The sequence below is a fragment of the Pecten maximus genome, chromosome 10, assembly GCF_902652985.1.
Source record: "Pecten maximus chromosome 10, xPecMax1.1, whole genome shotgun sequence".
NCBI lineage: Eukaryota > Metazoa > Mollusca > Bivalvia > Pectinida > Pectinidae > Pecten > Pecten maximus.
In genome coordinates, this window is record NC_047024.1 from 10,689,588 (window position 1) to 10,703,528 (window position 13,941).

At 36.8% G+C, this 13,941-nt stretch overlaps 1 protein-coding gene across 1 annotated transcript; it reads left to right on the forward strand.

The window, feature by feature from the left end:
* Positions 1-112: 112 nt before the first annotated feature.
* LOC117335377 (molybdate-anion transporter-like) lies at positions 113-5,315 on the forward strand. Its single transcript, XM_033895336.1, has 2 exons — positions 113-219; positions 2,817-5,315. Exon 2 carries the CDS (start codon positions 2,903-2,905, stop codon positions 4,259-4,261), a length of 1,359 nt encoding a protein of 452 aa, XP_033751227.1. The 5' UTR covers positions 113-219; positions 2,817-2,902; the 3' UTR covers positions 4,262-5,315.
* The last annotated feature ends 8,626 nt before the right edge of the window (positions 5,316-13,941 follow it).

Here is a 13,941-nt window from a genome sequence, read left to right on the forward strand (position 1 = left end):
ATAGATAAATGCAATGAATAAATTCGTGATTTTTTGATAATTCATAATGTAAACACTGTTGTGTACTTTAGTTATTTTAGCTCTGTTGCGTATTCTGTGCGGACGTCGTTTTGGGTTAGAGAGTTAATATGTGACATGTCACCAACCACAACTTCCTTTGGCTGTTTGGTCCTTACTGAAATTGTCAGTGATAGTTTGATACTACAGCATGCTCAAAAGGTAACATTAGAAACTATCGACTGTTTAAAATCGTTGTCGTGTACGGCATATTATTTTAGAATCAACTGTCGTCAAAAAATAAAACATTCTGTATTGAAAACCACGTCGCTCAATCCAGCCACTGGATCCAACCACAGGCACAGGTACTTGGGGTAAGAAAGTATATATTGTATGTATATAGTATATATATACAATATATAATTTCTTACTCCAAGTACCTGTGGATTCAACAGTCGTGACAGCTGCCTGCAGTTTTCATAGAAAAAAAATTATTAGCCAGTGGCCTAGCCCATAACTCATGCTAATCAACCTTTAAAACTTTAACTCTATCAACAAGGGTTGATAAAGTAGGGGTTAATATGCTTTTCTAGTAGAGTACAGTAGTAAATATTAACCAGATGCAGACGCATGTGCTGGCACCTAAATCTATAAATTTCATAAAAAAAAACCACTAAAGTAATAAAATTGTTATTCACACTGTAATTAAATGCTTACTCTAAAACAGAGACATATATAGACTATACTGACCAGTGCTCGAACACTTTGTTTATTTTTGCTTCTCCTTTCCTAAATCGTACTTTCCGTCCGTTCTTTCCACATGATTATTATGGGGTGTAACAGCACTTTCTTACCCCCGGTAGCGATAGCTCTCTATCAAGGGCGATAATCAAAATTTGAGCAGACGACAATGGTCATCATATAGTGTACAATCAAATATCATCAAACAAACATCGTTTCCGGAAAGGTTAGCATTCATGGAAAAATCTGTATTTTGAAAGAATTATAGTAAAATATATAATTCAAAAGTAAAGTAATGATTCCAATGTAGATCTGACACAGTTTTGAAAAAAATATCAAAATGACGGACGAAGACAGATTCTGGGTTGGGTGCGACAGGTGTGACAGCAGGTACCACTACGATTGTCTACCGTCACCTGTCCAAACAGAGGTTGACCTTAGCTTGATTGTCGACGAGTACCAATGGCTGCGTAACAGATGTAGACAAGAGGAATAAGTTTTGGCATTTCTAGCAAAAAATAATAGGTCTTTACTCGTTAACGCTACAATGATCTGAATCGGAAGACATGGGTACTGGTTCAAAATGTCAGCTTCCGCTGTGTTCCGATCTATATTTATCTCACGGGATGTTTGATAATCTGAACAATATTTTTTAAAGAAAGGATGTATATATGTATATGTACATTACAATATAACCGACTTTACCAAAAAAAAAACTGAAAACAAAAGTTTTATAGGGGTGTTCGAGCACTGGTCTGTACTTACGTAAACACCCGCCATTGCACAGGTGTCATGTGACCTGCTGCCAAAAATAAACCAACGTGCAAAAGTCATGGCGATAGGCTTGAAATTACTAACGGTAAGTCTGTCCTGTATTATTACAACTAAACTTTAACTTTTCAATAAGTATTGAAAATAAAACAACAAAAAACTATGTTTTGTGTTCGAGCACTGGTCGGGTGAGTCTATGTCTCTGCTCTAAAAGCACCAGGAGTGAAATGGATCCCTGAATACTAACAGAGTGTAGATCAGAGGATAATATTAAATATACAGCTACACAGATTTTATTCTGACTAGCTGTAGGCCTATATAGGAAATTGAAAAAATAAATCCTCTGCTGTCGGCTGTAATGTAAAGTTACAATAGTACATTTAGCTGGTTTAAACTGATTTGTACGAGTTTATTATATATAGTTGCACAAAGGCTTAGAGAATAAATTGATTATATCAACATTGTGAATTGAAAGTGTAGCTCATGCAAATACAAATGTTGGTATATACAAAGCAATAGCAATGTATATATTTTTTTTTCAACTTTTTGGTAAGATTTTGATGTCCATTGCAACTCTAGCTATGTGTTGGTCTTGGATGAGTTCCCTGTGGTTATGATTAAGTGAGTTCTTACAATGGCAATCAAGGCTATGTTCAAATGCGCGTACATGTATACAAAATGTATACTATATACATGTATGTTCACTTCTGACTGTTTGTGACATTACAACCTCTGATACCAGACTGTTCCGTATATCCACAGTTATGAATGGTTTACTGCACCCCAGTATAATTTTTTTTTTCAAAAAAAAAATGGCAGTGAAATGGATTACTGTCCAATGTTTCTGTTTTTTTTAGTTTTTATAGGGATTTATAACCTATTATATAAAATTCTTATCTTTTAATTCTTATTGATATCACAGACTCCTCAGTGTTTGAACTGTAAATGTTATTCAGAATATGAGGCATCAGAAATCTGACAATATATGAGCATTGACATCAGGGAATTCATACACTATGAAAAAATAAGTGTTAAAACATACAGTCCAATACAATTTCGCAATCAACCTGTATACATATAGCCTTTGAAGATTCTTGATTTAAAGATAAAAAGAAGATTGCTATAAAATGCTATTTCAGACACTGGTTTGTGATATTATAATTATGAGGCAGATTTCTATTATGTCAGAGAAGTTGTGAAAAACATTATATTTGATATCACAGTAATGAAAATAGCATTGTTTCACTGTATTTTAGTAAACTATTAATAATTATGTACTAATTGGTTGTTTTTGATATTGTTTTAAGGTTAGCATGGTCAAAAGACAAGAAATATTCCTACTGAGTCAACAGTTTTGAAAGATCTAAGAAAGGGGAGATAACTAGAACTAAAGATGATTGCTATAACCTACATCACGTTCTTTGTAATGCTGTGCCTGTGTGGAGGGTTTCAGTTTTTGGCTTATCAAAGGAGAAAAGATTTCTCGGAGGGGAACAATCCACAGTTCCTGAAATTCCAACGAGGATACTTTGCTGCATACCTAATGGCTGTGTTTGCTGATTGGTTACAGGGTCCTTACCTTTATAAACTGTACTCATATTATGGATACCAAGAGGCACAGATAGCCACTCTATATGCTGTAGGATTCGCTTCAACTATTATTCTCGGAACATGGACGCCAATCGCTGCAGATCAATTTGGTCGTAAAAAACTTTGTTTGCTGTTCACTGTCCTGTACTCTGTGTCTTGTTTGATGAAACTATCCACAAGTTATGGTATTTTACTTATAGGAAGAATTATAGGAGGCATTGCTACATCTGTGTTATTTTCTGCATTTGAAGCATGGTACATTCATGAACATTTAGAGACACATGACTTCCCAAAAGAATGGATTTCTGTGACCTTTGCTAAAGCCTCTACATGGAATGGTGTTTTGGCAGTACTTGCTGGTGTGTCTTCTAACTTGATGTCAGAAGGACTTGGGCTAGGCCCAGTCGCACCCTACATGCTTGCCATTCCATTCCTTATTTTCTCTGGTATAATGGTATCGACACACTGGACAGAAAACTATAGTGTCAATAAGATAAAATTTAAGAAATTATGTGGCGAAGGATTTAAGATGATTGTGACAAAGGAAGAAATCTTTATGCTTGGAGGTATCGAAGCGCTGTTTGAAAGTGTAATTTATATTGTGATTTTTCTGTGGACCCCAATCCTACAAACTGGTAATCCTTCTCTTGGAATAGTGTTTTCAAGTTTCATGGCAAGCATTTTGGTAGGGCAAGGATTTTTCAACATTGTGTCAACATCCAGACGTTTCCAGCCTTCTGTGTTACTCATGGTATCAATAGTAATGGCAGTGATAGCTAACATATTACTTATTATATCCACTCATCCAGAGAAAAGGGATGTATCGCTCTCTTTCTCGGCTCTAACTTTATTTGAGGTTGCAGTAGGAATATATTTTCCAGCAATGGGACATCTCCGGAGTCGAATTATTCCAGATACCCATCGCTGGGGTGTGATTAACTGGTTCCGTGTACCCATAAACCTTATTGCTTGTGTGATATTGATGTTATTACATGAGGATGTTTTTCAACATGGCAACAGGATGATCTTTGTCCTCTGTCTTCTCCTACTACTCCTTGCTGTCGCCAGTGGAGCTAGATTTCTCAAGGTCACAAAAGATGACGATAGGTTGAAACAGGATGCAGCATGGCTGGAGAGTGACCACATACATAACATTTTCTAAATCCTTTTTTTGAATATATTTAATTTACTGATGGTGATACTGAAATTCTTGCAGAATCTTTGTTGTCTGGTATTTACATTGTACGTGTACATGTAGATTACATGCAGACAGATTTTTGAGATCCCGGTTAAGGTTTTAAAATTTTGATACAACCCTAGCTGTTATATAAAATAAACCGACTAGGTACTGGAATTGTAATCACTGCATTTGTATCTGTTTAACTGCAATTGTATTAATGATATAATAATTATTAATGATTGAAAAAGTGCTAGCTACCTTATAAAATCCGTGGTTCATATATATGTATTCAGTAACATGATAGATAACAATTGTAACATTTTATTAGGTCATCATATAGGCCATCAGAGACAAATTATCATACATTGTTGCTTTTTGTGTTTTATCATACATTGTAATCGAAAAGTAGTTTTTTGACTTTTCAGAAACTTATGAAACAATTAAAAAATATCCTTGGGATCAATCATTGGCCAACCGTTACCGATACCTGTGACACGAGTTACCTATAGATACTCTCCTCTACCCAGTAAAGAAGGCTCTGAGGATTTTAGCAAATTCCTTTTGCTTTCAAAGTTGGTAAATTATTATGACACTTAAAAAAATGCCACTGTGACTGTGACCTCTTTCCTCATTAAAAATGATGCCATTTCAAGGGTTCTTGACCAGCTAAAATTCAAAATTCAATATTTTTCATTGATGTGTTCTTCAACCTTTAATCAGTCTTATATATGTACTGAATAGAAGATACATGTAAATGTTTTTTTTTTCTTCATTTTTTGACGGATAGCAGTTGTGAAATAAGAATACATGTGTTGAATTGTGAGATTATTTCTATGGGAGGACACAATGAAAAACAAAATCTGAACTCAGGTGACCTTGAGGCCCATATTGGCTTGTACATGTATTGCTTTATAAGGACATATCAAAATGTCCAACCTGTGGTTAAACATGATATGAACAAGTGTAACTGGTGTTTGATTGTTTGTATGGACAAACGTACGCGTGCACATGTCTTCAATAAAATGATAATTTCTGATTTGTTTTGTTAGTGTTTGTTACATAGGTATCAGTGTTTAGTATTAAAGCCTGAATTCAATGTTTTAAATGGAATAAAGATGCAAATTTCCCATTATTTGGTATCAACGGAAACATTTTTGTTTTGATAATTGTATGGGGAAGTTCCAGCATTAGTAAATCAGTAATCCTGAAATATTTAATGACCATCAAATTGATTGTTAGCTCAGGGCAAGTGAGTTTATATTTAATCCCCCGAGATGTTCTTCTGGTGGTCATCCAGCATTCTAACAACAGATATAGGATTATGATATAGGACCAATAGCAAACTAAGATGAGGGTCTGTCAAGTCAGGAGTGGATTTTCATCCAATCATACTCAACTTTGTCCACTAGGTATAAATGTACCTGCTCTGAAGTGCTATGAAGTTTACTCACTTCCATGACCTTGACCCATTTTCAAATATTTAAAAAAAAAAAAAAAGATCTCTTAAGTTCAAGAAGACTCGGGCTTATGCCGGTCAGTCTTGAGTACAGAGTGCAATAAAGCATTCATAAGTGGTTGAACGTGACCATTTTTCAAGGTCACAGGAGTCAGATAGGGAAACATCCCTTAGATAGTCTTCTCAAGTTGTACATGTACACTAGGTATATATGTACCTGCTACGAAGTGTTATTAAGTTTCCCAACACCTATGACCTTGGCCAATTTTCGAAGTCAGATGGGAGAAAAAACAAAAATCCAGAATCTTCCTCTCAAGTTACAGAAGAACCAGATGCCTTATACAAATGTACATGCATTTTGCCAGCGAGTTTCTAGGGTTGAGCACAATAAAGTGTGTGCATATATATACCTATAGTTGGCCTTTACATGTTTTCAAGGTCACAGAGGTCAAATAGTTAAAAACTCATTTGACAATTTTCTCATGTTCAATAATTCGAAGGTCTAGGATGCAAATCGTTGGTCAGTAGGTAAATAAGATGGAGTGCAATCAAGTTTTCTCATATGAATTAATGACTGATTTTCTCTGGTTTCAAGTATGCATTGACCTACTTTCAAATCACATTTGATTTCGGGCAGTAGCGTGCTAAGATTAATAACCTCCACCAAATTTCGAGGTCATAGAAGGTGGAACGATGTTAAAATCTTAAGACACTTTTTCTCATTAGCCAACAGGCTCATGATGGATAAAGAGCTAAATTTTGTTCGAATGAGTAAACTTAACCTACTCTTATATAAGTATATGATCATATGAGAAGGAACTATCAGAAAGAAGCAGCAAGGGGATACATGTACAGTAGTGCCGCCAATGGAAAATGAGGCAAGATAAGAATGACTGCAATGTGGATATGACATGGGGCCCCAGAAGGGAAAAGAGACAACATTGAGGTAAACGACGGAGAAAGAAAGAAGACGTACTGTAGGTTGAAGATCGTGGAACGAAACGGCAGCAGACATAGACCCGGAGAACTGGAAAAGCTCTATGAATCCCTTATGCATGTTTGTACATGTGTATGTGCCACAAGGCAGAGAATGGATCACAGGGGTATGTCTAGTTTTATATTTTTTAAAATAGTCAGAAATACCTAATATATTCAATAGATATAGGTATTTCTGACCATATTTTTTTAATATAAAACTAGACATGCCCCTGCGAATGGTAGATGAAATCTAACATATTAATCACAATAACAATTCGTATCATCGAATGGATTCAAATGGCATATTACACAAATATCGATTTTTTTTCTCTCTCTCTCTCTCTGTCTTTTTCCCCTGCTCTTGATTTCTGTGGGTTTTTGTTGTTTTTTTTTTCTGTTTTGGCCACATTTTGTTAGTGCTTAAGAAATTGCAGCATACATGCAACTGCAGTGGACTGAATATGGAAGACATTCAAAATGTCATTTGTTCACAAAAAAATGAGGTTTTTTTTCCCGCATAAAATGCTGAAAAAATATATATTATCGGCGGTATACTTACTGTTTTGGTATTTGTAAGTAGTTTATGGTTCAAACTTTCCTATTTCGTTGAAATGAATATTTAATTTTTATCAGTTTTGTGACAACAACTGCGTTCTTAGTTTGATAATTAGGTTACGTAATTAGTCAATTAGGCAAGTGCATCATCGGTTAATTTGGGTTAATTGTATAGCCAATTTTAAGGGTACCAACTTTGACGGCATAAAGCAATGTATCAGTGAGTGGTTTCTATAATTATATAAGTGTGCCGACCCCTATGGGAAATTAACATTGCTGGAAACCCAACCTCTATCAATGAATTCTTTCTCGAACCATGCCAGCTGACATATATGCCATCGCACGACCACATATATTTTCAGATGTTTTAAATATATGTTTTTAGCCCACCATCATCAGATGGTGGGCTATTCAAATCGCCCTGCGTCCGTGGTCCGTGGTCCGTCCCTCCGTCCGTCCGTAAACAATTCTTGTTATCGCTAATCCTCAGAAAGTACTGACGGGATCTTTCTCAAATTTCATATGTGGGTTCCCCTTGGTGCCTAGTTATGCATATTGCATTTTGAGACCAATCGGAAAACAACATGGCCGACAGGCAGCCATCTTTGATTTTGACAATTGAAGTTTGTTATCGCTATTTCTGAGAAAGTACTGAAGGGATCTTTCTCAAATTTCATATGTAGGCTCCCCTTGGTGCCTAGTTATGCATATTGCATTTTGAGACCAATCGGAAAACAACATGGCCGACAGGCAGCCATCTTGGATTTTGATAATTGAAGTTTGTTATCGCTATTTCTGAGAAAGTACTGAAGGGATCCTTCTCAAATTTCATATGTAGGTTCCCCTTGGTGCCTAGTTATGCATATTGCATTTTGGGACAAATCGGAAAACAACATGGCCGACAGGCAGCCATCTTGGATTTTGACAATTGAAGTTTGTTATCGCTATTTCTGAGAAAGTACTAAAGGGATCTTTCTCAAATTTCATATGTAGGCTCCCCTTGGTGCCTAGTTATGCATATTGCATTTTGAGACCAATCGGAAAACAACATGGCCGGCAGGCAGCCATCTTGGATTTTGATAATTGAAGTTTGTTATCGCTATTTCTGAGAAAGTACTGAAGGGATCTTTCTCAAATTTCATATGTAGGCTCCCCTTGGTGCCTAGTTATGCATATTGCATTTTGAGACCAATCGGAAAACAACATGGCCGACAGGCAGCCATCTTGGATTTTGATAATTGAAGTTTGTTATCGCTATTTCTGAGAAAGTACTGAAGGGATCTTTCTCAAATTTCATATGTAGGTTCCCCTTGGTGCCTAGTTATGCATATTGCATTTTGAGACAAATCGGAAAACAACATGGCCGACAGGCAGCCATCTTGGATTTTGACAATTGAAGTTTGTTATCGCTATTTCTGAGAAAGTACTAAAGGGATCTTTCTCAAATTTCATATGTAGGCTCCCCTTGGTGCCTAGTTATGCATATTGCATTTTGAGACCAATCGGAAAACAACATGGCCGGCAGGCAGCCATCTTGGATTTTGATAATTGAAGTTTGTTATCGCTATTTCTGAGAAAGTACTGAAGGGATCTTTCTCAAATTTTATATGTAGGTTCCCCTTGGTGCCTAGTTATGCATATTGCATTTTGAGAATTATCGGAAAACAACATGGCCAACAGGCGGCCATCTTGGATTTTGACAATTGAAGTTTGTTATCGCTATTTCTGAGAAAGTACTGAAGGGATCTTTCTCAAATTTCATATATAGGTTCCCCTTGGTGCCTAGTTGTGCATATTACATTTTGAGACCTATCGGAAAACAACATGGCCGACAGGCAGCCATCTTAGATTTTGACAATTGAAGTTTGTTATCGCTATTTCTCGGAAAGTAATGAAGGGATCTTTCTCAAATTTTCATATGTAGGTTCCCCTCGGTGCCTAGTTATTCATATTGCATTTTGAGACTTATCATAAAACAACATGGCCGACAGGCAGCCATCTTAGATTTTGACAATTGAAACTTGTTATCGCTATTTCTAAGAAAGTGCTGAAGGGATCTTTCTCAAATTTCATATGTAGGTTCCCCTTGGTGCCTAGTTATGCATATTGGATTTTGAGACAGGTCAGAAAACAACCTTCCCGACAGGCAGCCATCTTGGATTTTGACATTTGAAGTTTGTTATCGCTATTTTTCAGAAAGTACTGAAGGGATCTTTCTCAAACATTTTTGTAAGTTCCCCTTGGTCTGTAGTTCTGCATATTGCATCTTGGGACCAATAGGAAAACAACATGGCCGACAGGCAACCATCTTGGATTTTGACAATTGAAGATTGTTATCGCTATTTATCAGAAATTGCTGAAGGGATCTTTCTGAAATTTCATTTGTAGGTTGCCCTCTGTGCCTAGTTATGCATATTGGATTTTGAGACAGGTCAGAAAACAACCTGCCCGACAGGCAGCCATCTTGTATTTTGACAATTGAAGTTTGTTATCGCTATTTTACAGAAGGTACTGAAGGGATCTTTCTCAAATTTCATATGTAGGTTCCCCTTGGTCCCTGGTGTTGCATTTTGGGACCAATCCATTATCGCTAAATCTTAAATTTTTTATAGAGGTTCCCCTTGTTTGAAAAGTACTAGAGGGCTGTTTCTGAATTTACACAGATTAGTAAGACTTAGAGGAAGGGAAAAGTAGAGAAAAGATCAATCTGACATGGAACCTATAAAGATCATTCAATGGTGGGCGCCAAGATCCCTCTGGGATCTCTTGTTGTTATTTCACGAGACTCCATAATGTTATACTTCCTAACATATTCACTGCAACATCCAGCTGATGACAGCAGGTCTTGCTATTGAGCCCTCCATCGTCCTGTTCACAGAAGACATCGGCACCCTCGATTCCACAGAGATGCCTGAAAATCACCTCCCACAACAAAACAGTAAGATACAGCCTTTTACTCTCCTGTGTGGGTGTAAGAATTGTAAGTTCTGTACCCGTTGCCAGAACTGCAATGTTCGTAACGCTTGTTAGCGCACCCAGTGCTATTGGAGTGTGACGCTCTTAAGGTCGCAAAATGCAGCTTCATGCTATCACAAGGATGCTATATAACCGTACTAACCCACAAAATACACTGACCACACGCATGCCGCTCGCACTCTGGATGCTTTTCTTAATTCTGACCATAGGTCATGATGGAATATGAATCTTACTATCTGCCATAATCTTCCTTGTATAATCTTGCGCTTGATATATGCACTGAAGTTGCTCCTCGCGTTTCAGTAGATGAGTTATTTTCTGACTCCCTATCTCGTCTCGACGCCCAAAGCCAAGGTTATAATAACATTGATTTAGGTTTGATCAGTTCGAATAATTTGTTATATTCACGATTATTCATATTGTTTTGCTACTTATAAACACATTTGTAATAAGTGGTTTAAAATTGGTAAAATGGAGTTTAGAACAATCAAATTATATTACGAAGACTGTCTTTATAGCGCTGTTTACCTCATATTCCCACATCCCCAGGCAGTTTAGTGGCTGTAGAAGACATGATGGGAATTGAACTATATAATGAAATAACTTTTGGTATATCTTAAGGATATTGTTTGGGAGTAAAGTAGATTGCTAGCACCCCTAGAAAATATTGACTCATCGATCGACAACAGACATTAGAAACCAGCATTTTCCTTGCGGACATAACTGTCTTGTGAAGTGAAATATCATCCTGTTGGCGAGTTCAACAACCAAAGAGGGAATATTGAAAGCAACATCATGATCGTTACTGTTATACATTTTGATTATAGAATGCATTGACTTTACCATGATACGTGACCAATGCTATGTATGTTTCATTCCACACGATTTCTGTATCATAACTTTTTGATTATGTAATTAACATTTTCTATAATTTATTATAAAGTTTTGAAATAATTTCCTTTGCTTAGAGCATGTTTTAAGATATTGTTTTATATAGTATTAGATTGAGGTTTTTCTCGGCCATAGATGGATAACTTATAATGGGCCATGCGTCAAGCAACATGATTCAGGCACACGCTATATGCCTGGACTATGTAGTGTGACTTTCCACCCGGCCACACACTGACAACAATCTAAGCTTCCTTTAACAGTAACTTTTACTCGGGTCGACAAGCAGAGAGTAAGATGTACCAATTTCTTAAAGGTCAACCCGGGCCTTTAATTAGATGACGTTAGTCTTCACGTCTGGGAATAAACAGAATTGTGATACAAACATTGATAGTGATAGGATAGTGCTAAATATAAACAGCATTTCATTTTAAAGTTTTACGTTTATACATTGTATCTGTTCAAATAGAATAAGTCCAAATAAAATTGAGCTTGGCATGTACATGCAGATATATAGATATATCACATACCGTGGGACATCTCAAAACCCCAGTTATCTACAGAATTTCATCCGAATTTACGACCCAGTGATTCAGAAAATTTGTGATCAAGAACATCTTGTCTTTTTATGTTTAGTGATACAACTGAACCGATTGCGTAGTCAGGATTTGAACAGATTGGTGTCTGGAATACGTCAAAATATAATGCAAACAAATGTTTGCTTGTTTCAGATTTTACATACTTGGAACAGATACGGTCATATGACGAAAAATGTCAGGGAAAACCCGGCCAAGAACACAAGGAAGGTGTAGAAACGGAGCAGCGGGTCTATACTTTGAGGCCTGCCTAAGTGGAAGACAAAATGAGCCGATACTAAAGGGACACGATTTCAAGCCTACCATCACAATGCAGTGGGTTATGCCACAGGTCTTGATTATTGTGTTATTGAACTTCTCCTTGACAGAATACATCGGAGAGACCAACCCCGACCCTGTAGCAGCCCGCACAGTTCTCTTACGAGACGCAATGACACATGCAGAGAGCAGTCGCATACCGTCCGGTACATTAAAGATTGTGGTCGTCAAATCGAGATTGACAGGCCGATCGGAGGATCGGCGAGAATTATTAGTCTTCGCTGTATAAATAGTCCTCGTATTCCACGACGAGAGTTCCATTTATTACATTTAATTGAATATATACATGAAAACTTCGATCGACTACATTTATGTATATTGAATTTACAGTTTGATTGTTATGACTCTTAAATGCCCTCAGTCAGTCAATAACTATGTCAGCAACGTACGCGTAGTCAACGGAAAGCTATCATACGGCACTCCCTTAGTGACCAACATAATATGTTGCAGGTTAAAAGTGATAATTATGGAAGTTTTTGTTCATTAAGAGCCAGGTTTTAAAAAAAAAATGAAAAAGAAAAGAAAAACTGGTTAACAAAATATCACAAACTGAAACGGTGACCTGATTTTACGTCTGCTCTCTTTTGTTAGGAAGTACATTACAAAAGTTACCGTGAAACTTTCAAGATCCAGTCAACAGTAATCATGCCTCACATTTAAGTCATGATTTATATCTCGCAAGTTGCTGACCCTTTAGGGACCTAAAGGGACATGTTGGCTAGCCAATTTGAATTCAATAAGTTCGATCATGAGACCACAAGCCTGGTTTTAATCAAACATGGTGACAGCATTTGCCACCAGAGAACATTTTTTCCTCAACTGGTAAACATTACACCCGAATCCAACGAGTCAACGAGTGCATTTTCAGCATCACTTCAGCTTATTTGCCACTTGTGTTTCATTCTGACGAAACTTAAAAGTAAAAATCGGAGGGATATACTCGACAGATTGTCATGTCTATATGGGGGCGTGGGGGATGCAAAGATAAAAAAAAGTCTATAGTTGATTTCTGGCTAAGTGGTCAATGACTGCGTTTTCAACTTCGATCAACCTATCATATCGTTAGTTCTGACCAAACTTGGTAGCATAAATACTGTGTATATAGGACGTGATTCTATAATCACCGATATATGATTATATAAAGACAAAATACGTCTATTTATGTGTAAACTGAAGCCACAAAAATGCACACAAAAAAAACATTATAATTATGACCTTATTGTGACCACTGCCAACCATAGTCTCGCACCATCCCAACCCCACAACTGTCTAGTGAGCCATATGATGGGTATATAATCTGATTCCATCTACAGGGTATAATTGCAACCAAATTTTGTAAACATTGACCAAGCAGTATCATGAAGTTGAATTGATATGAAAATGCACTCTATAACGCCAATCTCAAATTACATTGTAGATTCATTGTTTGCCTCAGCATCCCTCTGAACCCTCAGAGAAGTGACCAAGTTGCTGGGTACAGATTATAATCTCAACTATCAAAAAATATTAGTGCTACCAAATTCGGTCAGTTGAATGTTACTCAGGCCCCTGGGGTCGGGTTTAACCAACTTGCTAGGCATATGTTTGTAGCATCATCAATGATCATTGCTACCTTGTTCGATCAAAATCAGACGTATGGTCTCAGTGAGAAGTTTGATTTAATCTGACAATGCACTAGGTAACCCATTATGGCCAATCGACTCTGAAGGGTCAGCAACTTGCCAAATATAAATCATGATCCGACTACATGATTGCTATTGAAAAGTTACTGGAGGGTGTATCATGGAAGTTTCTTGGTCACTTTTCTTAAAGTATTCGCTACCAAAATGGACATGACGTAGAATAAGGTCACTAGGACCTACTTTTTCAGTTTTTGACATTTTTAAAGTGAATTA